Genomic DNA, 26,602 nt, shown 5'->3' with positions numbered 1-26,602 from the left:
GATGGATGGGATGGATGTCAGGAGAAGAGATGTGATGTTGATGGCAACAGTTTTTCCCCCAGCTTTTCATTTCTCTTGCACACACACACACACACACACACACACACACACACACACACACAAACACTTCTTGCACTGGCTTTATGGTGTTTTCAAAGATTGGAGTTGGGTTAGGTTAAATCCCTTTGCAGTCACTGGTTCATGTGGGTTTACTTAAAAAGCCTCTAGACAGCCAAGCTTTTAAAATACTAGGGAGAGTTATCTGAGGCACCTCTCCCTCAGTTGTGCATCCATTTCAAATGGGCACAGTAAAGCAGCTGTGGCCACTGTCTGATTCCTCTGGCTGCCAGGAGTTGACTGAAGGCTGGCAATACTTTTAAATTATTCTCTTCTTGTGTTTCTTTTAAAAATAAAAGCCACTATGCATTTATTGTTTTGAAAGACTTCATTTCTGGTAGGAATTATTTCCACCTAGCAGGAAAGGTAAAAGGTTGCTAAGAGCTGAGCTCTGATCAGCTGTGTGGTAGCTGGTGAAGTTTGTTAGACCCTGAAATATGTAGCCCCTTGCAAAGGGCGTTCAGAGCTGCCTTTGATCACTGCTCTGGCTGGGCTACCATGGATCTCCTACTTTGCTCCCAGAGGGTCAGTAATCCCTTGCACTTGCTTGTGAGCTGTTGTATTTTCCAGAGCTTGGATTTTGCAACAGCTTGTTCCTCACGTACCCACTTGCATGTGGAAAAGCTGCTGTTGCTGCCATGCCATGCAATACTCCTATAAAGCTTTTCAATTAGCCTGGTGGAGATACACTTAAATATTAAATCATAACCTTAAAATAAGCTACACCTTTGGAAAAGTTTTAAAGTATAAAATTTTAACTGCAAGAGAGGATCTTAACCCAGAGATTGTGTATTATATAGGAATTACAAGGTCAAGAAAATGTTACATTCCGGCAGAGTTGTTTTACATTCCTTGCCCCTTATAAGCCTTTTGCTTAGGGCAGCTTAAAGACATACATTTCATAACAAACAGCTCATTCAGGTTGAGGAAGGGACAAGGTTCTTCTTATTCTTTTCTCTTTCTCACCCTTCCACCAGTCTAAAGTTGTTAGGAAAAGGATTTGGAATTTGCTATAGCTACTGGTTTTGCTGATTTGGTTCTCCATGAGACTGTGAAAATACCTTGAAACACAAGCCTCAAATGAATTTTCAGTGGTTTTGTAACTTTTGTAATCTGCTCTTGGAACTAGCTAAGTTCCAGAAGGAAAACCACAGGTTTCTAGTACCCAGGTTTTGATAAGGGAGTAGTATTTAAGATTCATACCAACATGACAACAAGTGTAGAAGGGTGTTGGCATGACTCAGGTAGGAGGAAAGCAGCAGATTGGCGGTGTTCTTGCATCAGGTTGTATCCCTAAAATGTGCTTAAGGATGCTTCCTGCTTGTGGCTGTAATGGAAAATCACGTATGGGGGAAGCCTTTTATGTAGAGTTGATTGGAATCCACATGTAATTGAACAGAATACCAACCTCCTGACCAGAATTTAAAAGTCATTCTGTTGCCATTTATTTCTTGCTGTTTGAGCTGCTCTTTGTGCTCAATCTCCATTGGAGCAGGGAGAATGAGTGCAGCTGACTAATCCCCAGGCTGCTTAGATCTGTAGTTACTGCTGCCTGCAAAGCATGGCTGCAGGAGCAGCTTCCAAAAAGCAGAATTCAAGTACCTGCTTTGAATATTTTTTGTGGTCATTTATGTAATATCTTCAGTGAACTGTGGCTGCCAGCTGTTACCAGCATTATCAACTTATTGCCCCTTTGATTTGTAAGAAATTGTGGTGCATCCATACCTAAAACAAAGTAGTTCTCCCTTACTTGATTCTTTTCCTAGAGAGTGGCAGCTGGTGGCATCAGGAAATCCAAAAAGAAAATAAGTGATGGGAATACTGAATTATCTACCACTCTATGGCTTTGGAGCATTAATGCAGAGGAAGTTAAAAATCTGCTTTCTTGAGTCTCCTGGGTTTATACCACCATTGTTCTTCAGAACACCTAATGATTTATTCATTGTATTAGAGCCTACATCAGTGAGCAAGGAAAGGAGAGTAACTGGCTGCAGGCAGGGCACAGGCCTGGTTTTACACACCTTTTAAATATTTCCAATTACTGAAATGACTTCAGGAGGAAGAAGACACCGATACCATCTTTCTAATATATGTGTAATGGGAATGTTTGCCTGTCTGGGAAGTGCCCTTATATCTGCTACAGATACCTTTTAAGAGTCTTAATAAGTCAGGAGATTGTGCATCCTTCATAGAAAGACATTTATCTCTAATTAGTATCAGTAGGGGTGATGAGATGGTATTCTCAGGTTGCTCCCTTTGAAATTGTTAAAATCTAGGTACGTTCCTCTCCTTCACACTTCTTTCTTATTAAAAATAGCACCTGTTTTGAAACTCGGTGCTTTATTTCTTTCCTTGCCTTAAAATATAACCTTTAAATACTGTGCTGGCAATTTACAAGCAGTTTATCAACTGGTACATTTGGCCACTGATCAGTCTTTGTTTGTGAGTACACAGACTATTTAAATCCTGGCAGGAAATTTGTCAATGGACCTTAGAGAAATATTTAAGTCCTCCCAACCTGGAAGCAGCTTAAAAGATACTGAATGGTGAATTAGCATTTTTCCACGCACAGCTCTCACAATAAACACATTTGTAATCAGATTTGGCGCCAAGCTGCATGAGTTATTAGTGCTTGGCAAAGTATCATCTAGTGTTTCGTTTTGTTACAATGTTTCAAAAAGGCCATTTATTGAAATGAACAGGAAATACACACCTTACACAAATACAATGCAGAACACTCTTTACAAATACCAGAGTATTCATCAGATTTTTAGAACAGTAGAACAGCCCAGGTTGAAAGGGACCTCAAAAGATCACCTGATCCAACCTTTTGTGGGAAAGGAAGCCTAGATGAGATTATTTAGCACTCTGATCAATTGCAAGGATTGATGGAACCGAATCCAGATAAAAACATTTATTCATATGATTTGTCTACTAGGCAACTTTTTTCCCTCTTCATGAAAGTTACTTGTTTTTCTCTGCTTAAAAGGGAAGAGATGCACCAAACACATTATTAGCTTTCTGCAGATGAAAAAAAGTAAATGTGCCTTAGTGGCATTTACTAAAGATATTGAAGCATTTGGCTGTGCTTCTGGATTCATAAGGAAAATAGGTCCAGAAATGCTGGTTATTTTTTTTGGTCCATTTTCTTCCCAGATCAGAATCTACAGATTGTTTCCTAGATTTACAGAGGGAAAATCTGCATGCTGACTGCCCACTAGACTATATTTGAGAGAATCATGCCTAAGCTGTTTTTAACAAATCCAAATAGTTTATGTAGTAACATAATCCTGTCTATTCATCTAGCTCCGTGTTTGTTGGTGGGTTTATACATATCACACTACATGTTTATGTACATGCACTACACTTCCTTTTCCCTGCTGCCCTCTGTGAGGCACTACAGCTAATTTATTTTGGAGTGCCAGAAGCGCTCTCCTCGGGCGCTGTCACGGGCACGCGCACTGTGTCCCTGGATTGTGGGAATGGCAGGGATTTCTGCATAAACACACACGACGTGTGGTATGTGCAGGGGGAACAGTGCTCAGACAAACAGCAATTGCTTCTAGGTACTACTAGCTGATGAATCATGTACTTGACAGAATTCTGCTTTTTTTGGTTTTTTTATCCCTGTTACTGGATGCTTCTGTGAATTTTTTGGCGTTTTCCCAGAGTCCACACTGCTTCCAGCTGAGATGCCAAACCCTGCTGCTGTTTGGATTTGCGCAACACCGCTTTAATACCCAGAGCTCCTCCATAAATAGTTCTGCTCTCCCCACGCCCAGCTAGAAAACAACCACAGGAAATCGGGGAATGTGCAGCCAGCACAGCTTAGCTGGCACTAATTGATCTGAGCCAGCACAGCCTGCATGAGAGCATTCATGTACGTAGCCTGCAGTGCTGGCTGGCTGCGGCTGCTGCCTCGGGAGCTCTGGTGCCTGCTCTTTAGAAGGCACCATATTGCTACAGCCTCACAGCAGCAGCAGCAGCAGCAGCAGCAGCAGCAGCGTTTTTGTTGTTGCTCGAAGGAGTTGTGCTCCTGTAGGAAGTGTACGCAGCCACCCCCTTCCCTCTCCCTTTCTCCCTGCCTCCCTGCTTCCCTCCCTCCCACTTCATCCCACTCCACTACTGGAGGCTTTCTCAGCTGCATGCAGTTGTCAGGGCAGACAGTCTCAGGAACTTGCAGTAGCTTTCTAGAGAAGGAAAAATTCAAGGAAGGCAGATGGACGGATGTTTTTACTGGTGTGAGTGAGCAATTAGTACGCAGGGGTCACCAAGCAAGGGATTTGGATTTGGAGCTGGAAACAGCAGGGTCTGTTTGGATCTTTTTAGCTAAAGGCATGAGCTTACTGCTGCTGTGACTTGCAGGGGTTTTTTCCCCCCTCTGCATCCTGAGACCTTTTTTTTTTCCTTTCTCTCTCATTTCCTTGGGTGTGTGGGAACATAGCTGACTTCAAGTATGAAGATTCAAGAACATCCAAGCATGCCTGAAAACAAGTTGCAAAGAAATCAAGATGCTGATGATCAGGAAAACAGCTTTGTATCTGAAGTGCCTCGGCTGGATTTAACATCACTGTGCGATGACAACAACTGGGAAGGTAGGATTGTGTGATGGCTGGTTGTGTGAGTGAAATGGGAGAGAGGGAAACCCCAGTGGGCTGGGTGTATCTTTATGTGACCATGTTCCTTTGCTAAAAACAGTAGAAAAACAACTTTGTCCTGAATATAGAAGTGAAAGTTTGGAGAAACTGGAAGCAAATACTGAATGGTACTAACTCTCATTGTCACTTAGAGGTGGAAAATGAAATGTTTTATTCTTGAAGTTACTTTCATGTTCTGTTTAGTACTGTTAAGTCTCTGAGGATTTCAAGATACCTTATTTCTTAGTGGCTGGTCAGTGGTAATTAAGCTAGACTGCCCTACACTTCAAAGCAACTGGGTATTTCAGAGTCTAAAAAGAACTTTTCTTCAATCACTGTTTAGAAATAATGATTCACACCTGAAAAGCACAGCTGATAAAAAATGCTGTCTGTCTGTTACTTTGTCTTACAAACAACTTTTTTTGTGTATGCTGTGAAGGAATTCTTATGACCAGCTTAAATGGCAGTGTTAAATTGATTGCATGTCATATAAATTGCTGTAATACAATTTCTTAGCTCTCCTCTGCAGAGTACATGCTTGGTTGGCCATACACTTAGTCGTTTAAGAGTGGGAATTTGGGCAAGCTCTGTGGGGTGCCATGACCTTTATTTCATTTGAAATTGAGATGAAATGAAGGTGTCCAGTAGTTTTGGGATCAAACCCTTTTCTAGTTACAGAGTATGTGTCTGTGTACAAGCCAGAGTTCTTCTCTTAGTTTATGCTTTAGGAGTGAAAGATAGGTTTTGACATGAAGAAGCAGGAAAACACAAGTGTGGTGTTTTAATAAAGCAACTAATTCATTGCTCTAAAATAACAATCTCTGAGGAACACTGAGAAGGGAAGTTCTCTGCTCCTGCCTCCACAGTGAACGTGACCTAGTATGTTTTGCCTTTCCCTCTAGGAGGTGAGTAGTTATGACACTTCAGGTGCAAGTAAAGAAAACCTGCAGCCATGGCTGCCTTTGATTGAGCCAGGCAAGCAGACACCATGCACAGGAGGAAATTTTTCCATTTGCTTGCAGATGGGGATTCCCTGGGTGGAATCCCACACATGCAGCACGGCTGATCAAAGCATCACAGAGAGGCTCCCAGGCAGCCCTGGCTGCTGGATGTTTACTGAGGGGCCAATTAGCAGAGCCCTGCAGGGTCTCAAGCCAGGGTGAGCACGTCTGTGTTCTCAGAGGTGATGTGTGTGGCTTCAGCCCTCCTGTGAACCTCGGGGAATAATGACTTTTTTTTCCTTCCTGCATTACTAATAGGAGTCATATGAACACATGAAAGGGAGAACACAGCTCCTCTCTGCCTGCCAGAGGCTTTCCCATTGTATGAAATAAGTTGCTTCTTTGGTACAACTCCCTCTTAGTAGACATGCTCTTATGTTTGGATTCTAGCTTTCTTTTGCCCTGCAAATATGACACAGGATTATGGGCACATGTGACTGTGCTTCTCTCTGATTGCTCCTTCCTCCCTTCTGTTCACGTGTATTTCGCAGGAGGAGGAGGAGGTGGGCAGTTGCAAAAGAATCAGCTGTCTGGGGTGAGAGAGACATCATCCCCTGAAATGCGTGCCTTCCAGAATCACCATTTTGTTGCTGTGGGTGAACAGCAGCAAAATGGTGCCTTCTGTGTCTCAGCAAGGACACACTGAGTCTTTCCTAGCTGTGGATGTGGAATCAAGCTTGCAGAAGCCAGAAGGAGGAATATCTTCACATCAACTCTCAGACTCTTCTGTAGCTAACAGCAGAGTCTGTTGTGAGACTGGCTTTGCAGGGCAGGGTTGTACCACCCATCCACAGCTTAGCAACAAGGACATCCATCCTCCCTTTCCTTACCAGCCAGCCCAAGTCACTCAAACCTTCACACATCTCTGCAGGATCCATGCCACAGCTCTGGTTGCACCCCCAATGAGAAAGAGAAAGGACTGTGCCTTCAAATGCCCTAACACTGAGCTGTTTATTGCTTTGCTCTAGCAAATGTGGTAGGTCCATCTCTAGGGAAATTACCCATACTTTCAGGACATAGTTGAGCTAATGTTAGGGGTGATGGACATACAGACCATCTGGTGACCAGGGCAACTGCTGGGACTTGCACAAGTGATGTGTGAGAACAATTACACATCCAGGATTTGCCTTCAGCTGTAGCTGTCACTGCCTCCAGTCCAATGTTAGGAAAGAGCCTTCAACAATGGGCACAAAGTTACACAAGACAACCTTGTCCGTTGACTAGATTCCATTTGTCACTCAGGCAGGCTCTCCATCATTTAAAGAGCAGAGCTGCCTTAAAAGCCCTCATTCAGGGGCACAGAACTATGAGAACTGCTGCCAGGTGAGCTGGCAGGCCCTGTGCCCTTACACTAGAAGTAATTTCTACCAGATTTTTTTTCCCCATAACTTTCATCTCATAGTCAAGTCTGTACACAAGAGAGATTGGCTGTACTTCTCCAGACTGTGTTCCCTTTACCTAAAGCTGAGCACAGAGAGGACAGAGACATTTTCTCCCTGCTCCCTGCAATGCAGCCTCACACTTTGCCATGTGCCCACCTTCTGCATCCCACTCACCTGCTAAGTATAGAGGCTTGTGTAGGAATCATCAGGCTGTTGATGCAGCACTCAGGGCGTGAGCAGTGCCCCAGCCAAATTCAAGCTCTGAACTCCTTGCCTCAGTGCATTTCCCATGGTCCAGGAGTATTTTCCTGGTGTGCATTTGGCAGGTGTGGATCAGGGAGTTTTATTGCCCTGGATGAGGACTGAGCTGTCCCTGTGAGCTGGGATGTCCCGTCTGACTGCTGGCTTTGCCTGCTGAGCTGAGATGGCTTTGGGAGCAGGCGTGTCCAGGACTGCTTCCACAGCTAAAGGTTTCTAATTGTTGTGGATTACGTTTCAGTCGGGTGCAGTGACTGAGGGGAACAGAGTGTTCTCTCACAGGCCAGCACCATTGTGCAGATTTCTCACCAAATGTTTCTAATTCAAGCCCAGAACTTGCTATCCTGTCCTCAAGGAAAATCTGGAAGTGTGTTGCTCTCCATAGCAGCGGCTGGCCCTGTCAGCAGGCAGCTCAGTAAATCAATATGATGTGTGATTGCTGCTGATGTCACCCGATTACTGACACTTTAAAAAGGTTCTGTAGCTGAGATTTCGAGCAGAGTTTGCAGTAACAAGATCTTATGAAACAATCAGCTGGCATTTTTCGTCAAGCTTAAAATTAAAAATAAAAGCAGAAGTGAAAAACACAATTTGAGTTCAAGTATTGCAGCACTTGAGACCCTGAGGGTGAAGCTGATCTACAAATAGTTTTGACACTGACTTAATTGATACTTTCCCATGGAAAAAACCCAAAATAATGCAGAAAAAATCCATATAGCATAGCAGAAGGGAAGTTGAACTTAGTTTTCTCTTTTTCAACGCTGTGAACTTAGATTGATCAGTTTATTTGTGTGTGTAACACTCTCTAGCATAAGAAATCAAAAGCGGGTGAGACATATTCTATTTTTATTACTAAGTATAGAAAAAATTGCATTGTTTACTGAATAGCATCAAAATATTAAAATTGTTTTTTTGATTGTTGAGCCATCGTATAAACAAAATACAAAGTTTGCTTGCTAGCTGAGAGATGTGTCATCTCACTGAGTGAAGAGGTGTGGTAGTGCTGTATTTAGGCTATTCTTTTGATCTATGTAGGAAGAATGCCTGCTGATGTATTCAAACAAGGATATTTTCATAGTTATTTATAGATGAAAATAGGTTGTTACTGAGCTAGTGAATGCTTTGGATGAAGTTTTAAATTACTTTTTTCATTCCATTATGAGAGGTCTTTCAAGTGGCATTTGATACTAGCACCTCAGGTGTTATAATGTGTTTAGACTTTTCAATCCCCCTGGACTTACTTCAATTTACAGTAGCTAAGGTTTGGCCTCGTTTGTTTGACAGATGGGTGTGTGTAAAAGCAGTGTTAGCAGCATGTATGAGCTGGGTGGCTGCAGAGAGGGAAACAGGAGATGCCTGTGGCGTTTTGCTGGCTGCACCTCAAGTGGTATTTGTGTGCAGACACCCCTCTGTTGGCCCTGCAGCCCCCAGTAACCCTGTGGCAAATACACAACGTAGTGATAAAAAAGAGACAGGTTTTGTCAGCAAGATGGCTTGGAGCTCACCAGTAATACACCAGTTTGATACAATAAATCTTTCTTCTCGTGTGAAGCACTTAATGGTTCAGGTTTATTAAAATCTCCAGCCCTATGCAGCAGGTTGGCAGAGAGGTTGTACTGCCACAGGCAATGCTCTGAGTGCCTCTGCAGAGCCACACCTGGCAGATGGCTGACAGCTTTGTGCAGAGATGAGCTGGTTGTGGCATTTTGAGAGGGAGGGCAGCACTTGTGAAGGACTGCGGCATCAATAGCAGCACACAGTTCACTGATTCTGAGCCAGCTTAGAAAAGGCATGGAAGAAATGCCTAGAGAGTCTGACCAAGGCATTAAAATTTTTTTCACCCTTTCTCTGCAGTGGTTACAGCCATGATGGCCAAATATTCCCCTATTTTTTTTCCTTTTTTTTTTCCCATGAAAAGCTGTTATTCTGGAAAATGGGGGGGGGGGGGGGGGGGGGGGAAGGAATAGTACTTGGAAAGAAGGTGGAGATGAGTTGAAAACTGAGAATTTTCCCTGAGCAGGAGAGATAAGAGGAGTAAGTGTACCTGCTCTGTCATGTCAGTGGCAAAGAAAAGGTGAAATGTTTACAATCTCTACTGAGATTTTGTTCTTCAATTAGCAGGAAAGGGAAAGGCTGACAGCATTAATTATGATAGTGGATGCTTTAAAACTGGACTTCATAGCAGATACTTCAAAACCATTCAGTCCAGGAGTTCAGCAGCCTTCAGAAAAAGCTCAGGGCTTTGATAGCTATCTTGGCTAAATGGATTTTAAAAAGATATTATGTATCCTGTTAAAGAGGAATTAATTAATTGTGCACTGTCAGAAAAAAGCAGTAGTTTACCCTTAGTGGGTTCCTGTGTGTTTGTGTGATCCAGCAATTCCAGTGGTTCCAGCTGAAGGGCCTGGCACCTGGCCAGCAGGAGAGAGAAGGCAACTGGACTGCAGCTCTGGTCCACTTAGTGATCTGATGTAGATAAAATTTGTAATTTGTACATATCTAAATATGTTCCTTGATGAATTGCTGTTGCTCTCAGGGGTCTGGCCATTTTGTGTCTAGTTGAGGTTTTGTCTTCTAAATGTGTATGGTCATCAGGGGAAATAAAATTACCCGTAGAGTCAGGCCTTCCAGGAGCAAGGGTTAAAGAAAGCTGATTTTCTATAGCAGCCATTTCTTCTGTCAAGTCTCAAATTTGATTTTCCTTTTAGAATTTTTTTTTCTTCTCCTTTTTAACACTTTCTTCTTTGGAATGGTAGTTTTCTGTTTTGGGGGAGTATTTTGAAATCAACAAAATACAAAGTAGACACACCCCCAGTCTCAGTTAGGTTACATAAAGCGCCTTGCTGTCTTTTGGGGTTTGATCAGAGGCTCTTTGGGCCATTGCAATTCCCTGAATGTGGCATGCTATCTGGTTTTAATCCACCTTGGACGAAGTCACATACATCATGCATGATTAATAATGGCTTTGTTCGCTGGTGTGGTGGGAGCTTAATTTAGTTACTGCTAAATAAGCCTGATTTTTTCTAAGTTTATTCCATCTATGTAAATCCCATGGAGGTGTTACTTAACAATTTCCAAGAGGAAATTCAGTTTGTGGGTGAGAGGTATTCAAACAATAGAAGTGAGAGATGTCTAGAAGAATTTCATGCATCATTTAACTCTCGTTCCTGCTGGTCAAATATATCAGGGTTTTTTTTCCCTTTGTATTACCCTTTATTTTGCTACAAAAGATCTTGTGAGACCCTTCTTAAAATCATGAGAGATTCAGAGAAGTAGATGCAAAATATTTCAGGTATTAGAAAATGCCAAGGCCGAACAGAGCTTAGAAAAACTCTATTTTTCAGAAATTACCCAAAGGAAGTTTCCAAAGCTTTCCAAACCATGGCAAAACAGCCTACATACACTTGGGGCTTGCACACCTCATGGAAGCAGCCCCTGTGAGCCAGGCTTGTATGTGCTTCTCTTACCACAACACCTTTGAGGGGCTCTTGTGCAAAAAGCATGTGCAAAAACCTCCTGTCACCCCTTTCAGGGTAGCACATCAGTGTGCATGCAGCACCAGCCTCTAAGCAGAGGCATGCCATTTGTATCCATGTGCTGAGGAAGAAGGCAAAAGGAGGAGAGCATCACTGGAAGATGTGCACAAGCAAAACAGCACTGAGCCCATCACTGCTGCATTGATCTTGCACTGCCTGACTTGTACAGAGGAGGAATGTTAAACAGCACAGAGGTTCTGCAGGGGAATCCTCATGCAATCCACTCTGAGCTGTGAGAACATTAACCTTCTTCAGCAAAAGGAAAACCCTGCTTTTTATTAAGAAACTGATAAGTTCAAAAGCCCCCTCTCTTTGTGAATGAAGAATAGACAGACACATTAGGCAAAGGAAACAATTAGTCCGTAATTCTGGGACTGGTATGGGAGCTTTCTGTAAGGTTTTTGTTTTGTTACTTGACTCTAGAACTATTTGTTAGATTTAGAAGTTCAAAGCCTGGCTCTTAGCACCACAGGATTAGACAGTTTAAGTAGGAGCATGCAAATCAGCTTAGTAAACTATCTGAACACAAAATGTTAGACTCCTTATGGCATCTGGAGGGAGTGATCACAAGATTGAGGCAATTGCTTTCCGTGGGCTCTATTATGCTAATCAGCAGTGCTAAATTTGGTTTCCCTTTCTCTCCCACTGCACCACCTCCCTGTACAACATTGCTTTTGCTTCTGGCTGGTTAGGTTGTCCATGGGGCTGAAGATTTCCTCACTTTTCTACCATGCTGTAAGCAGGAGGATTGTGTGTGAAAGGGAGAAGGGGAAACTCAGACCATATTACTATAATTGTTAATGTGTAGGCTGGGCACCCTGTGGAACAGGTGGTAATGTAGGGCAACCTTTTGCTTGCAGATTAGAAGAATCTATGCTTACTCCTAGGCTTTGAATTTCCAATAGCAGGCAACAGGGGGGCTTATAGGAGAACCATTAATACACTGTTCATTTACAGCATTTGTACATCCTGAAAGTGAAAAAAATTCCTTCTGGAATCTAGTTGCCTCTTCTATATACCAGAAGTATAGAAGTATATCTATATACTTCTATATATGTGTCAGTAATGCTCTTTGTCCAGCATAACTTTTTCCTCAAAGGTGCTAGCTGGTGATTGCCTTGTTTGGTGTCAGTCCATGGTAATTCCTGGTCAGCTTTTGGGTAGTTTTCTGTTGCACCTAAGAGATGACTTATATATGTGTAGCAGATGGGAGTAGTGACCAGAGAATGCCTGGTGATAAGAGTCACAGTCCAGGACGAGCAGGTCAAGGTTCAGTAGAAAGTTACCTGGAGTCTATCTTGTGTATAAAACAGACCTGATAAAACCAGCCTTTGTCTTACTGTTCCCAGAGCCCATCCCTGCTCTCTCCTCATGGCAGCGAGACGGCTTAGACTCAGATGAGGCTCGCCTTTCCCCGCAGGCCGGGCGCTTGATTCGCCAGCTTCTGGATGAGGACAGCGATCCCATGCTGTCCCCTCGCTTCTACGCCTATGGACAGAGCCAACAGTACCTGGATGATACAGAAGTGCCTCCTTCTCCTCCCAATTCTCATTCCTTCATGAGGTGGGTTGTGATTTGCCGGTGCTGACTTCCACGTGCAGCTGCGAAGGGTTTGCACGGTTCCATCAAGCAGCATCTCTTTGGATCAGCTGTGCTGTGTTGGGTTTCTGTTCCCTGCTCGCAGGGAACTGATATGTTATAAAAAGTTCTTTGTAGTTGATTTCTGGGTTTGTGCATTAATATCTAGGGCTGTTAGAGCATCTTTTGCTCTAACAAAGCAGAGTAGCAACATAGCATTCTCACTTTTGTGGGCCTTGCCTTTATTCACACAAAGTTGAAGTGGCCTTCTCTGCATCAAGATTTACTGTGGCTGTTTGGATAAGCTCTTCCTGCAATCTCTGCTCTTGGCAGGAGACGGAGTTCGTCTTTAGGATCTTATGAAGATGACAGAGAAGACCTTACCCCTGCACAACTCACCCGGAGGATTCAGGGGCTGAAGAAAAAGATCAGGAAATTTGAGGACAAATTTGAAGAGGAGAGGAAATACAGAGTGAGTCTCTAGGAGTTCAGCAGTTATGTGGAGATGGATGCATTAGCAGCAAAGGGAAGGGACACCAGGGAAGTGGGTCAAGCATACAGAGGGACACCAGGGAAATATGCCAAACATACAGAGGGCTTGAAAGCTTTTATAATGAGGAAAGGAAAAAAAAAAAGGCAGAAGACCTGCTGCCCTCTCAGAAATCTGTATGCTCACCAAGAAAATTACCTTTCCAGGTATTATGTAATATCCATGCAGCACAAGAAAAGAAGGCTAATGAACTCATAGGATTTCGACCACTACTTAAGACAGTGTGTAGGAATAGCTGTGTTCAATTCCTCTTTGTTTGTTTATTTATTTAACTTCAGCATATGGGAAGCACAGTGGCTGATCTCATTTGCATGATGGTAATCCCAGGACACCTGTGCATTGCAGCTGCCTTCACTCCTGAGCAAGGAACCACAGTCAAGTGCTGCTGAGCAGCAGCAGTGTACTGGACTCTTAATTGTTCTGACATGTCCTTCTGATGCACAGAAAGCTTTGTAAGGAACTGTAAAGCTTAGCATGTGTGCATCTTTGGCTATCTAAATGGCAAAGAATTGTTCTGGCCTGCAGTAGGAAAGGCTGAAAAAAATGCTGCTGTAGCCTAGAATTTGGTTTATTTGATGTCTTTGGATGTAAGGCAGCCTTTGGTGTGGATACATGAGTCATAACACTTTTCCAAGTGTTCATGCTAGGTTTCCTCTATTTTAGAGGTACCCTCTTGTTAGGAAACAATAGACACGAGGATTCCAATGTGCATCCGGCCCTCTGAGTCACTCCTATGGCTTAATCATTGGCATCAAATGCTTTGTGTTTTCTAAAAAGAAAGTCCATTTCACGATGCCCCTAAGACAGAGTGTTGTGACAGGCAGGAGCAATTAAAGCAAGCTCTGAAGTGGGCTGCTCAGAGGTGTGCAGCTGCCAGTCAGAAGCCAGTGCCTGTGCTCTGTGCTGGGTCCAAATTCCATTGTACCCCTTTGTGCCACACACTTGTTTCAGTGAATGGCTCCTGGTGGTTTAACACAGATTCAGCATGGCTTTTCTTTCCTCCCAGCCTTCCCACAGTGACAAAGCAGCCAACCCTGAAGTGCTCAAATGGACAAATGATTTGGCCAAATTCCGAAAGCAACTTAAAGGTGAGAACTGCCACTACCTACCTTTGCGGGGTAGCTTGACTCTGCCTCATTTAGATTTGATGTGAGGCAGTGAGCCTGACACTGTCACACTTTAAAAATGAAAAATTGCTCATCTTTCCCTGCTCAGAGTCAAAACTGAAGATCTCAGAGGAAGACCTTGGCCCTGTTGTGCGTCAGCGCAGCAACACGCTCCCCAAGAGCTTCGGCTCTCAGCTGGAGAAGGAGGATGACAAGAAGCAAGACCTGTCAGACAAATCTGCCAAGCCTGCTGTGGAAGTGACCCTTGAATCCATCCAGAAGAAGCTTCAAGAGAAGCGAGCAGAGACCAATAGACCTGAAGACATTAAGGTACAATGTAGACAGGTCACACTTAGGCCTTTACGTGCAAGTAGGTTACTTGTGGCTGCACAGTCACTGTGAAAGCATTGTGGTCTTCTACATTTTGTTAAAAAGTCTGCAGCCTTTAGTCTGGGCTCACTTGCTTTAGTTCCTTTCCCTCTGCCTTTAGTATCTTGATTTTTCCCCCAGAGCTCAGTTTCTATTGTATGTCGTCTTGTGTTCTTTGTCTGACCCTTGCATATTCCTAGTAGTGTTTCTGAATTATTGCAATTTTTCCTGCCCTGTTTTTGGCTATTTCTGTTGTTCCATCCAAAGTTTTTTGTCAAATTCTGAGTTGTCCAATGCTTCTGGAGGTTGTGTCATCTGCTTGCTTCTTGTTCACCCCAAAACTGAATGTTATTCTATCAGGGTATGTTACTGCTAACCTTCAGAGTTTCACATTGAGCTCTGTTAGCTGCTGTAATCTCTAAGGGTTATCAGCAGGGAGGTCTGCATGTCTGATGTGAGCTCCTGAGGTTTGGGCAGCCTTGTAAATGAAGTCCTTGAGTCTGCTGACATGTAAATTGTGCACTGCTGTGTAAGAGTGAGGCAGACAGCATTATCTTTGTTTGCTAGATCTGCAGAAGAAAAACATACAGCATGTGTTTTGACTATTTTCTGACTGTAGCAAGCATCCACAGCCTGGCCACTTACAGAGGGACTGTGGTAGTACTTGGTGGTGTGATAGGGAGAAAAGGCTTGGTGTTAGGCAAATTCAGGGGGGGAGTTTTGGCCAACTTAGTTAGCTTCTCTAACTGTCTTCCTTTTTTTTTGTGGGGGGGCTTTGTCCCCTCTTGTCTGCTACAGCTTTTCACTCCATAGCAGAATTGGCAGAAAGAGACATTCTGACTGCACTTCAGTTCTTGGTAAAGTGTGTTTGTGACAGTCAAAGCAAAGGTGTCAAGCTTTACAAGAGGTTCTGGAGTTTGTCTCAGATTTGGAGAAAAAGAAAGGAAATGTGTTCTTTTATAGAACTTACATTTCAGATCTTAACTGGAAAAGATCCACCAGCATTACAATTTCCATGGTGTTGTTTTTTCAAAGCACACTTATGATCTGTAAATCTACTTTAGGTACATAAAATACCTTCATATTCAAAGTTTGTGTGTTTAATCTGCCTGCATTGAGCATAGGGTTCTACTCACATTAACAGTCTCTTTAGCAATGTAGCTGGGAAAAGACAACTGGTATCTTTTAAAACATAATGATGGTATGACAAGACTTTGGTTATGGCACAGATCAGTATTCCAAAGGTCCAGGAATCTGACTTTTTTTTCTTTTCTTCCTCCCTTTCCCTTTCTCTGTGCCACTTTTCATAGGACATGACACGAGATCAGATAGCAGCTGAAAAAGTGGCTCTTCAGAGGGCTTTGCTGAATTACGAAGGCATTCATGGCAGACCGGTATGTACTGCAGCTTTTTTTTTTCTTTTTTCTTTTTTTTTTTTTTTTGTCTCAAAGTACATCTTTCTATGTCTTTGTCTGTGGTAAATGATGCCCTCTTTGATGTCAGGTCACTAGAACTTCTTGCTCTCCAAGCCACACGTGCACCCTCTAATCCACCTCCCTGATCCTTCACTTCCGCAGCTGCTGAGGAGTCTGTTCCAGGCAGGGTGATGTCCTCACACAGCACTGGGCTGGACAGACACCTGCAGGACAGAACCTACAGGCTGAGTGGTCATTATTTTGGGATTGTGCTCATCAGGTTCCACAGACATCCAGTTTGAGGCCCAGTGGACAGTCTGCATGAGAATATTTGTGTGTGGTCCCCCCCATCCAGCCAGGAAGTTTGCAGTTTTCTGTTATCAATGGTATAAGGCCAACTTATGTGTCAATACAGAGAATTAAGTTTTGTCTCCTGTTGATCCTTGCTGTGGCAGAAAGACAGTGGCTTCCAGGCCATGAAGCTGGCTTTTTATGAGTCCCTCCTCCTCTTTCACTGATGTCATTATAATCTTTGTGACCAGCTATATAGGTAAAGTAACTTAATTTCAGAGTGCTGCCAATCCCCTGAGCAGTGGCTTGGGAGCAGCAAATTACTGCTTATAAGGAGTACTTGATTGGTGCAGTTCACAAATCTATCATTCTGCTGCTACACGAGATTCCTGATATTTTCCTTCTGAATGTTATCTTCCTTTATCCACTGTTTTTAAAAGTCTCACTAATTTATTTAAATGCCTTCTTGGAGTGCTGATATTGTACAGTCACAACTGTATTAGCAACTGAAAATGGCATAGTTACATGAGAGGACAGGTAGATTTATTCTTGTGTAGAAAAAGGGCAGCACAAGGGAATCCACTTAACCTTCCCTGTGTTCTCTGTGAGACCAAGTCTTTTTTTGCTGCTTTTACAATTATATAAATCAACAGTTGGCATCTTACTGAAGTGAACTCACTTCAGTCTGTCCAAAAAGATAACAAGCCCAGAGCCCATCTTGTCAGCATACTTATATTTCCACCTACCTTTTTCAATGCTTCATTTATACAACTGCTTTTTAATTTGTTTTGTTTTAAATAAGCTGTCTATACCTAGTAACACTGAACTGCATGGCAAGGAAGACTGATCAGCTTTTGCTGTTCCCAGTTCCTGGCAGAGCAGCAGTGGAAAAGTACTGAGAGCTTGAGGAGAATGCGGATAGTTCAGCCAAGGGTTTTTTTTCCTTAAAGATATTTAACTAAACAAGAAAAACAATGGAGCTCAGATTCATTGTGCAGCTGGGTCTTTCTGCACCAGTGATAGATGAACCTGCAAAGGTGGAACTGAACTGTTTTAGTTAAGCCAAAAGTCTGTCTGCAGAAATTCTTGAGCTGCTCTAACAATGCAAGCAATGGTCTGTTCTCAGCTGCTGCTCTTTTGCCACGTGGAGTGTGCCCCAGAGTTGTGTCAAAGGCTCCATTATTCTGACAGTCTCTTTGCATTTTGATGTTCTCCCAAAATATACTCAGGTTTTACTGGTCTTACTTATGTTTACCTAATAAGACAGTGTGCCCATGTACTAAACATTTACTTTCAGAATATGCTTTCTGTAAAGTTTGCTGGTGTAAATGAGCTGCAGGACAGGCTCAGACTCCATACACTTAACTTGCAATTCCTGTATTCATTATCTGTGTTGCTCCTCCACACTGACACTCAGACACTGAAGGATGTTGTTGAACTTTTCCATTCTTCAACATACCTAAGGACTTTGTACCCATTCCAAGGCTTGTGTTTATTTTTCTGTACAGAACAGTGCTGTTAATCAGCTTTGAAATGTTGTTAATTGAAGGTTTGATTCTCAGCCTCAACATAAGCCTCATCATAGTCTTGGGGTTTTTTTAAGTAACAGACTGTAGTGCTGTATCTCCTGTTCCACAAACTGCTAATCTTGTAAAGCTAGGAATAATATTATATATATATTTAGGCTACTCAGTTTCTCTAGTTGTATTCTGGATGGGTTACAGAGAAATGTCCAAAGTTGGAGGTAACTTGCCAGCCAGTGCAATTGAGTGCAGGCACATCAGCACAAAACTCAGCACAAAGAGGACTGAGTGAATTGTTTCATGCTGCTCACATCCCTCTAATCCATGTGAGCTGCTTACTCAATGAACAGGCAGCTTGAGGCTGTCAGGAATTGGAGCCCTGCTGTGCCTTGAGGGTGTGGAACATTCAGCCCCCAGAGCTCAGGACTGCCCATCTGTATCCCCCTTATCAGACCTGGGGATATTTGCATTGAACCAGGAAAGGAATAAAGATCTTCCTCCTTTCCCTCCCTGTTCCTTTGCCCCCAACAGAGGGAACATAGGCTTGGTTATCAGGAGGAAGATGGATGTTACCTCCAGATTCTAAGAGTTCATCCCTGCCATCCCACTCCTGGCAATACTTACAGCCTTTCTGCCCCTCCCAAGCCAAAACCGTCTCTTTCTCTGGAGGGAGGATGTAAAAGCTTTAGAAAGATTATGCCAGTGAAAGTTAACTGCAGACAAAATAAAAGGCAGTTTAAAATTGCCTCACTGTCTGAAGCTGTGTTCCCTTTTCTCCCGTTTCTCTTGTAGAAAGAGAGACTGCACAAAGCTCCCTAGGGGTTACTCTGTTGATGCTGATTTTTATATGGCAGTTGTTCAGGTGCTCTGGTGATTAGCAGCAAGTAGAAAGGCATGACATCAGTTAAAGCTTCCTCATAAGAGCTTTATAATCTAAAGTTAGACAAAAGATCTAATGGAAGGACACTTATAGGATGTGGGTCAGACGGTGCTGAATGATGATCAGGTATTGCTGAGGATTTTGTTTGTTTTCTAACGTGCTGTAAGAAAACACTGAAAAAATAAAACCCACCTTGAATCTGAAAAAAAACCAGAAATAACACCCTCAGTTTGTAATGCTCTCAAAACTGGGGAGGGAGCACAACAAGGAATAAGGAGGAGTGGAATTAAGGACAGAGCAATATAAGGAACACCTGAGGTGGACATCACAGCACTATTCTCTCTTCTTTATGCCACACAGCCATGGCACCTTCATCCCTTCCAAGCATTGCAGAGAATCCTTCCCAGCAAAACGGCTGTGAGGAGGGATGGAGGGCAAGGTTAGGGGGCTAAAAAGAGGAGAAACTGCTGGCTTGTACAGGAAATTAGGAATAGCAAAGCCAGAAAGTCAGCTGTTGTGAAATCTGTAGTTTACCATACTCAAGGGAGGTCTCCTCACATTGCAACATGCAGTCAGTGCAGCTGCTTTCTCTTTTCATGGGTCACGAACACAGCTATTGAGGGCCGGCCACAGGAACAAGGACGGGAAAGCTCAGAGCTCATCTGGTGCTTAGGGTGGCAGACGTGACTGCAAGCACAGAGTGCTGCCTCCACAGGTCATTTTGTGCTGGGGACATCTGATCCCTAATTGGTCATTTAAAGCACCTGTCTGTTACAGCCCCTTTACCACACAGCTTCAGGTGGCACCAGGCACAGGTGATGCTGTGATGGACAGCAGTTTCAGGGCTAATGCTGCTCTCCTGTCATCCCCATACAAGACTCTTTGAGCCACTCAGATTGAGGGTGATCACAGGCACATGAATTCTAGAGTGGAGTATTTGTTGCAGGCTTCATGGGTGTCCCCTCTTTTTCCTTTTCAGGTAACCAAAAATGAGCGGCAGGTGATGAAGCCGTTGTATGACAGGTATCGCTTGGTCAAACAGATCCTCTCCAGAGCCAACACCATCCCTATTATTGTGAGTAGAACACTCTTTTGTGGGGTATTTCTTTGGTTTCAAGCTGAGGAAGCAGGAATCACCACACTTTTGCTTACAACACACTCACTGAGGCTAAGTCCCAACCTCCCTTATCACTCAAAGATCAAGCAAATGAGTGATCAATGACACACTTCACATTGAAGTTGGGCAAAGCTGGTCAAGGAACTTTAGTGCCCACCTGTGAGCCACGGGGCACATCTCACCTTGTATTGTTTCTTCTCTTTCCATTGGGCTGCTGCTGTTATTTCATCCATCCTCTGTTTGGTACAGCCTCACTTCTTTTTCCATACCAACCCATGCTGAGCTGTAGGTCTTCCATGCTGCTTAGTTCCACAGGGTTGTATGTACAGGGTTCCTGTACACAGAACACAGACTTGAGTAGATCCCACAGGAGATGCCAGGCATGTCCTTGGATGAAAGAAAGGGCCCTCAGTCTTCTATCACTTAATTTGTATTAAAGAGATCCTCTAAGTGGTGGATATTCCCTCTTTCAGGGTGGTGCTTTGCCACCAGCAAGGAACTCAATACACCCCTCTAGGGAGTGTATTCACTGGTTTTAATTTTAGACAATTTGTGTAGTCCAGTCTTTAAAAATTAAGTACTCTAAAAAACCCACACAGAATACTTCAAGCCTAACTATGGAAAAGAGTACTTTTATCAAAGTTCCTGTTTACTCTGTCTGTCATGTATGAACCTTTTTTTGCTTTTCCTGAGCAGTGCTCATGTCCTGCCCACTTTCTGTAGACAGCCATTGAAGTGAATGGGCTGGCACAGCATTACCCACTGCAGTGTCACTGAGGAGTGGGGCTTTTTTCTGCAAATGCTGGGAGGTGTTCCTGGTCCTGCATTTAAAACAAAATAAAAAGCTGTTCCTCCTGGAATATGCAAAATAGTCCCCAGAATGTGTGCTGTGAAGACAGTGCTGGCAGTCGAGGAGGAAGCTGTGTAGGTGTGCATGGGCAGTTTAATGCAAAGCTGTCAAAGAGAGCCGAGGTCCTGTTAAGACACAAAACTGAAAATCCACAGAGGCTAGCACAGGAGAGATGAGACTGTTTTTTTCCCCAGTCTTCTGAGTGAGAACAGTGAGAGGTTCATAGAGAGACAGAATGCATTTGAAAATCCATCTCTACATCAGTAGTTAGTTCAGTGGGGAATCAGGCTCCTGAAAGCAAATCTGGAGAGCCAGTCTGAGCTTACCCTGTAGCTCTTGAGAGCCAGCTATTGGACTGGGGATTATTTTCTTGCAGCCTTTGCATCATAGTCACTGCCCAGCTAATAATCATCCAAGTTTCTTTTTAAAAAGAGATTGGCAGTGGTGTCCTTTTCTAAGCAACATCCTGAGAGAAAACAGCCCAAGGTTCAGGGGTTTGCCAGGCCTGTTTTTCTTCCTTGAGAAAGCTATTTCTCCTGGTGGTCCAGCAATGAGCTGGGAGTGTGTGGGTGAGAATGAGCTGAGAGCAGGTGGTGGAGGAGAAAGGGGTTCACAATGTAACATACTTGTTAACACCTGTCACAGGGTTCCCCCTCCAGCAAGCGGAGAAGCCCTTTGCTGCAGCCAATTATCGAGGGCGAAACAGCTTCCTTCTTCAAGGAGATAAAGGTGAAGACCTCCAGCTGCTAACTAATTGCTCAGTTTGCATCAACTTTCCCCTTATACCAATGAAACAGAATGGTGGATTGATTTTTTTTTCATCAGTGTTGATTTTTTTGCAGTGTCCTCCTGAAAAATCAGTAGCTGCTTTAAGCCTCGCCAATTCTGATCAAATTCTTCCCTTGTTGTAGATAAGACTACAGTGTTTCCTTGGCTTTGCATTCTTTCCTATCCTTATCCTTTCCCCTCCATCTGCACATAATATATTTTATTTTGCTTAAAAAAAAAAAAAAAATAAGAATCACAGTTACCCGTGTACCTTGCTTTTTTTCTTGCTTTCCTCCTTTCTTTTAAAAGACACTAACTTGTTTTGCAGTAGTTTCTCTCACTCCCAGGCTCTGTGGCTTGCTCACAGCACCGTGGCAGGAATGAGCTCTCACAAAACTAACCCTCGCACGTGGAGCCAACCAGGGCGCTCATGGGATCCTTACCTGCTCCCCTCCACTTGTTTTACCCAGGCTCTTTTTCACCACCTTGTGCAGGGCCTTTTTAACTTAATGAGGATGCAAGTAAGAACAGCTTGGTTCTGCTAGTTGATGCTTGGTCAGATTTGGATGGCAGGATTGTTGTGTTTCTTCTTGTGCTGCTGTGGAGTAATAATTCGGGGTGGGGAGAATTGCTGTGATACTGGGCCTTCCCCTGAGGAATAAAGTCCAGCAGCAGCTACCAGGACACACAGCATGGAGCTGGGCCCTGGCTTGCTTTCTGTGCCCTTGCAGTGTAACAAGGGAAAGAAGTGCTTCAGCACATTTGGGTCATATTTCTGTTATCTGGCCAGAGCTTGGTTAAATGTAAGTACTGCAGACTTAGAGATCCGAGGTGATTGAGTGCAGTGGATTGTATATTAATGGACTATTTGAGGCAGGCACATATTCTTTAATACCAGATTGCAGATGGAAGATGTTAAGCTGCTGTTTGGAAGCTGGTTAATGATCACTGAGCTTCTTAGTATTTTCTAGATAACTGCTGGATCAAACCTGCAGTACTGGTCTGGTGGGGGGTGTTTTTGTTTGCTTCTGGTTTTTTGTTTTAGTGTGTCATTTTACCCCACCTCTGCTTGCACCCAGTGTGAGAACTTAGAGCTGTCAATTATGCTGATCTCTGATGGCCAGCAGTGTCCTGCAGGGAATACAAACCTCGAGGGGTTTCTGGAGAAGATTTAGATGACAGCCTTAAGCCTGCTAACATGATGTGCCTATTAATACTTAAATGGGGCTTTGTGAAGCTGCACCTGGCAGTATTATACTGAACTACACTCAGAAGTAAAGAGAGGAAATTAGCAAAAGGCCCTAAAACTTAGCTCTTGCATAGGTCCGCTGTGGGCAGGGAAGTATTTGACAGGCTGCTGACAATGTCAGTATTTGTGTCTTTCTGGGTGAGTTTTTCTTGAAGCATGTGGGAGAGTTGACTAAAAACTTGAAAGGTGCTTTGAGGTGACCTTACCAAACATTTTGGTACAATATCTTGGATGTTGTGTTGGACAAATCATTAGGATTCTTGCTTTGTGGGAGTGCTGATGATAGGATACTCTGGGGATTTGACATTTGTAACTCTGGAATGCCTCCTGAATACCTGACAATCAATGATACATGAACCTTGTGTATGAAGATCATTCTGGTTCAAGGTGTACATGTTGCTCCAGGTTTAAAGTGAGGCTCCTATGTGGGACTTTAGAGGGAAGGCCCTAGAGGGCCTTTCCTGTTGGAGTTCTGGCTAAGAATCCTTTTAATTCACTCCTCTCTATTTAAGAGCAAAATTATTTCAGAGTTCTTGTGAGAACCGGATCGAGTGTGTTGGCTCTGAGGTCTAAATGAGATTCCTACACTTTTTTTTCCTCCTATGGCCTCCCATGGCAGGAGGCTGGCTCCTGAGCTGCTTGCTGGCTCAGGCAGTGTGCTGTGTCTGCAGAGAGGCAAGAGACAGGCTCATGGGTATCTGTGAGGAAAACACCTTGTATCAGTCCTCAGGAGCAGCTTGGTCACACTGCTTATGGAAATTGTCCCTTTGCTTTCTTTCCAGGAGCTCTGCCAGAAAAGGGCATGGGAGCTCCTCCTTTGTTGCCAGAGACATTCCTCTAAAGCAAAGTGTGCTGCTTTCACTGCTTAGACTGACTTAGCAAATCCTCCTCCATGGCACAGCAGTACTTGTGTTCTGCTGCAGCCCTTCCCAGCCTGGGCAGGGTGGGATTCCTGGGGACAGGGAAAATGCAGTGAAAGGTGGTCTCCCCTCCCCAGTTCAGCCTGGAGTTGTTGGTGGGGCTTAAGAGTACATGGCTGCTGGTTTGTGCTTTCTGTTTAAACTGTACAGCTGATGTCTGGAGAAATGGGTCTTGTCTAATCATGTGCTAAATATTGCTTCAACTTCCACACATTCGCTGCAGATTTTCCTAAGATGCATTCAAACTTCTCTATGTCTTTTGTTATTATTGCTACTCAGAACTTCTTCCCAGATAATGTTTTTTTCACCCTGCAGCCTCAGTCTTGGTTGTAATTTTCAGCCTGTGGCTTTGCAATGTATCATCATGGCCTAAAGCTTTAAATTAAAAAGAAAACTATGGGCAAACTATAATTTAATTTAAATGTATGCATTTATAAATCACTGAGGGTTTAATGGGACTAAAGTCTTGTTGTTGCCTTTTCCCTTTTTGCTTGAAATATGGGACCAGTCTCTTAGGAATAGTTGAACTATTCACAAGGAATTACATGAAAAAACAAATCAAGAAAATGTCTGCTTTTGATCCCGGTGCTACAATATATTTTTGTCTAGAAGACTTAAGTGATAGTAGCCCCCAGAAGCTTTTAAAGATATTCATGTGCGTAGATCCTTCCTGGCTAGTGTTACATGGCTGTAAAATAAAGTCATTTACAGACACATATATACATATTTGAGAGATTTACTGTCCATGCTGGCATTTACTGCTTTCTCTAAGTAGCCTCATTCCTTACATTAAGGTTGAAAACTGCCTTCTAGAAATGTCTCTGTACATAAGAGACTGGGCCTCATTCCCTGATAATTAAAATTATTTCTGGACAATGTCTCAGGATAAGCCCTACTTTTGAGAACACAGTGAACTGGTGAATACCAAGTGCAGCAGGGACTTTCAAATCTCATGCCTGTAAATTTTTTTTTCTAAAAATTGGAACACAACCAATTCATCAGTGTGCATTGAGGAAATGGGGAATTGCACTGTGCAGTTTCCAGTCCAGTTTTTAGTGTATTCCAGTAAAATGGTCAGAGCTAATGTTTGAACGTGTTAGCAGCAGCAGTCCTTTTACAGTCAATCATTTCCCACATTTGGGTAATTTTAAGACTCATCTGAGCTCACTGGTGTCACTGAATGAGCATTTGAGGTCTTGAATTCAGCCATTAGAGAGAGCTGTTGAGCTGCATCTTTTGAGAGAAAATTCCACATTTTAACCTAGCAGTCTCTATGCTGGGAAATGCTTGCAGGGAAATGCAGAGGATGGCTGGTGGGCTTTAGACAATATGTGTAACATCTGTAAATGGGTTCATTTTTGTCAGAATGCACAAACTGAACAAAGCAACAGGTTGCTCTGAACCCCAAGTATTTTTTTCTCTCAGTTGTGTCGCTCTGGGTTTCCTTAACCAGTCTGAGTTTGTGGTGGCAATTTCTCTGTCATGCTTTGGTTCTAGGGTGTCTTACTGATGGTCTTCTGGTGTCCTGTGTATTGCTTGGCAATTGAAGTGTTTGCTCTGCCTTTCCACTTCTTGTTCCCGAGTGCATGTGCTGAGAGGAGGAGCCTGTTCCTGAGAAGGGAAGCAATAACCTGTCTTGTTGTGGGGGTGCTCTGTCCCTGTGTGTAGGAGGAAGAGGAGGGCTCTGAGGAGGACAGCAATGTGAAGCCGGATCTCACAATTACCATAAAAACAGATTTCAGTGTGCGCAGCTTCTTGGATCAACTAGAAGATGATGCTGACGGCTTTGTTTCCCCAGTGGATGATAAGATGCCATCTAGGAGCAGTCAGGATATGGGGCTTTCAAATCTCCATGAAGCATCCATGTATGTTGAATTCACAGGCAACCGCAAAAAAATTATTTCTTGCTAAGATAATATTTGTCAAAAAGGGTCTAGGGTTTTTTTCCTATTTATGATCTGAGCCAGAAGTTTTCATGTTTCATTTTTAAATGCAATAGACCCTCATAGAAAGGGTTTGGAAAGAAACTACTGATACTTAGCTTATGCACCTTTGGATTCCATCTCTAAATAGTAATTCCACCAGTGGCAAGCCTTTATCATGAAAACCCTGCACTCCAGAAGGTTTTTCATGTTTTGGAGAGGTCAGGTGGAACTAGCTTTGCTAGTTTCAAGTTGGGTGCAAACACGTGGCGGTGATAGCCCTAAGTTGTGACCATTGAATTTGATCCTATAAAAAGTCACCAAACCCAGACCCATCTGCAGGAGATAAGTTTCATAGAAGTTAGTGGTAAATTGTGATGTGCACACTTGACCTCTTTAGAAGCTGCAGCTTAAGACCATGATCATTTTGCTGAATTAAATTCAGAGAGCTTTTTGTTTTAAGTTATGTGAGGCTGTCAAAGCTGCTTCTAGGAGCAGCTCCGTTGCTTGGCATATGTACAACTAAACATCTGTAGGTTTACTGCATGTTTCCTGTTTTTATTATGTACGTATGGATAATCTCATTTATCTTTAAACCCAACAGCCCTGAACTGTTAGAGCAGCTCCAGGAAGTCAGGGAAGAGAAAAAGCGAATCAGAAAAAAATTGAGAGACTTTGAAGATAACTTTTTCCGACAAAATGGAAGGTAACAATTTCTCAGCTGCCTCTCTGTTCTTCAGCTACTTGTAATCTGTTTTGCATCTGTTTTCCAGTCTCCAAATACGGAAAGTTACCTGAGTTTAGTATTACGTATTTCTTCTTCAAAATCATTATCATTGCTTTACCCACATTTAGAATGGTGGAAGAGTTATTCAATGTTAAAATAACTAGTTTTTCCCCTTGTGATTTCTGTCCTATTCTTGCTTATCTGTGAGCTATTCAGACATTAGTTTTATCAAGTATTTCTTAGTGTAACTGGTTTTATTTTTTTAAAGAAAATGTCCCTCATTAACAAGCTGATAGAATGTTTTCATATATTTATACTCTTAAATTTTCTCATCTGTTTCTTTCTACCAGCCATCATCCTTAGGGGCTTTTGTAAAGTCACTGAAAATTTAAAATTTTCCTGTAAA

The 26,602-nt window shown here is 43.0% G+C and overlaps 1 protein-coding gene across 2 annotated transcripts in view; it reads left to right on the top strand.

Annotated features, from left to right (window-relative positions):
• Nucleotides 1–26,602, top strand: part of FAM13A (family with sequence similarity 13 member A) — a 122,566-nt gene that overhangs the window by 86,130 nt on the left and 9,834 nt on the right. The window contains exons 8-17 of one of the 2 annotated variants that reach the window (XM_036382320.2): nt 4,562–4,712; nt 12,281–12,494; nt 12,843–12,981; nt 14,066–14,147; nt 14,275–14,495; nt 15,845–15,928; nt 19,623–19,718; nt 21,256–21,339; nt 25,216–25,412; nt 26,074–26,175. In XM_036382320.2, the coding sequence (XP_036238213.1) occupies nt 4,562–4,712; nt 12,281–12,494; nt 12,843–12,981; nt 14,066–14,147; nt 14,275–14,495; nt 15,845–15,928; nt 19,623–19,718; nt 21,256–21,339; nt 25,216–25,412; nt 26,074–26,175 (1,370 nt within the window). The remainder of the gene's footprint in view (nt 1–4,561; nt 4,713–12,280; nt 12,495–12,842; nt 12,982–14,065; nt 14,148–14,274; nt 14,496–15,844; nt 15,929–19,622; nt 19,719–21,255; nt 21,340–25,215; nt 25,413–26,073; nt 26,176–26,602) is intronic. The other variant, XM_036382321.2, reaches the window with a different exon arrangement.

The sequence above is a fragment of the Molothrus ater genome, chromosome 4, assembly GCF_012460135.2.
Source record: "Molothrus ater isolate BHLD 08-10-18 breed brown headed cowbird chromosome 4, BPBGC_Mater_1.1, whole genome shotgun sequence".
In the NCBI taxonomy this organism is placed as follows: Eukaryota; Metazoa; Chordata; class Aves; order Passeriformes; family Icteridae; genus Molothrus; species Molothrus ater.
Note: the sequence above shows the minus strand (reverse complement) of the source record. Positions and strands in the feature narration are given on the sequence as shown.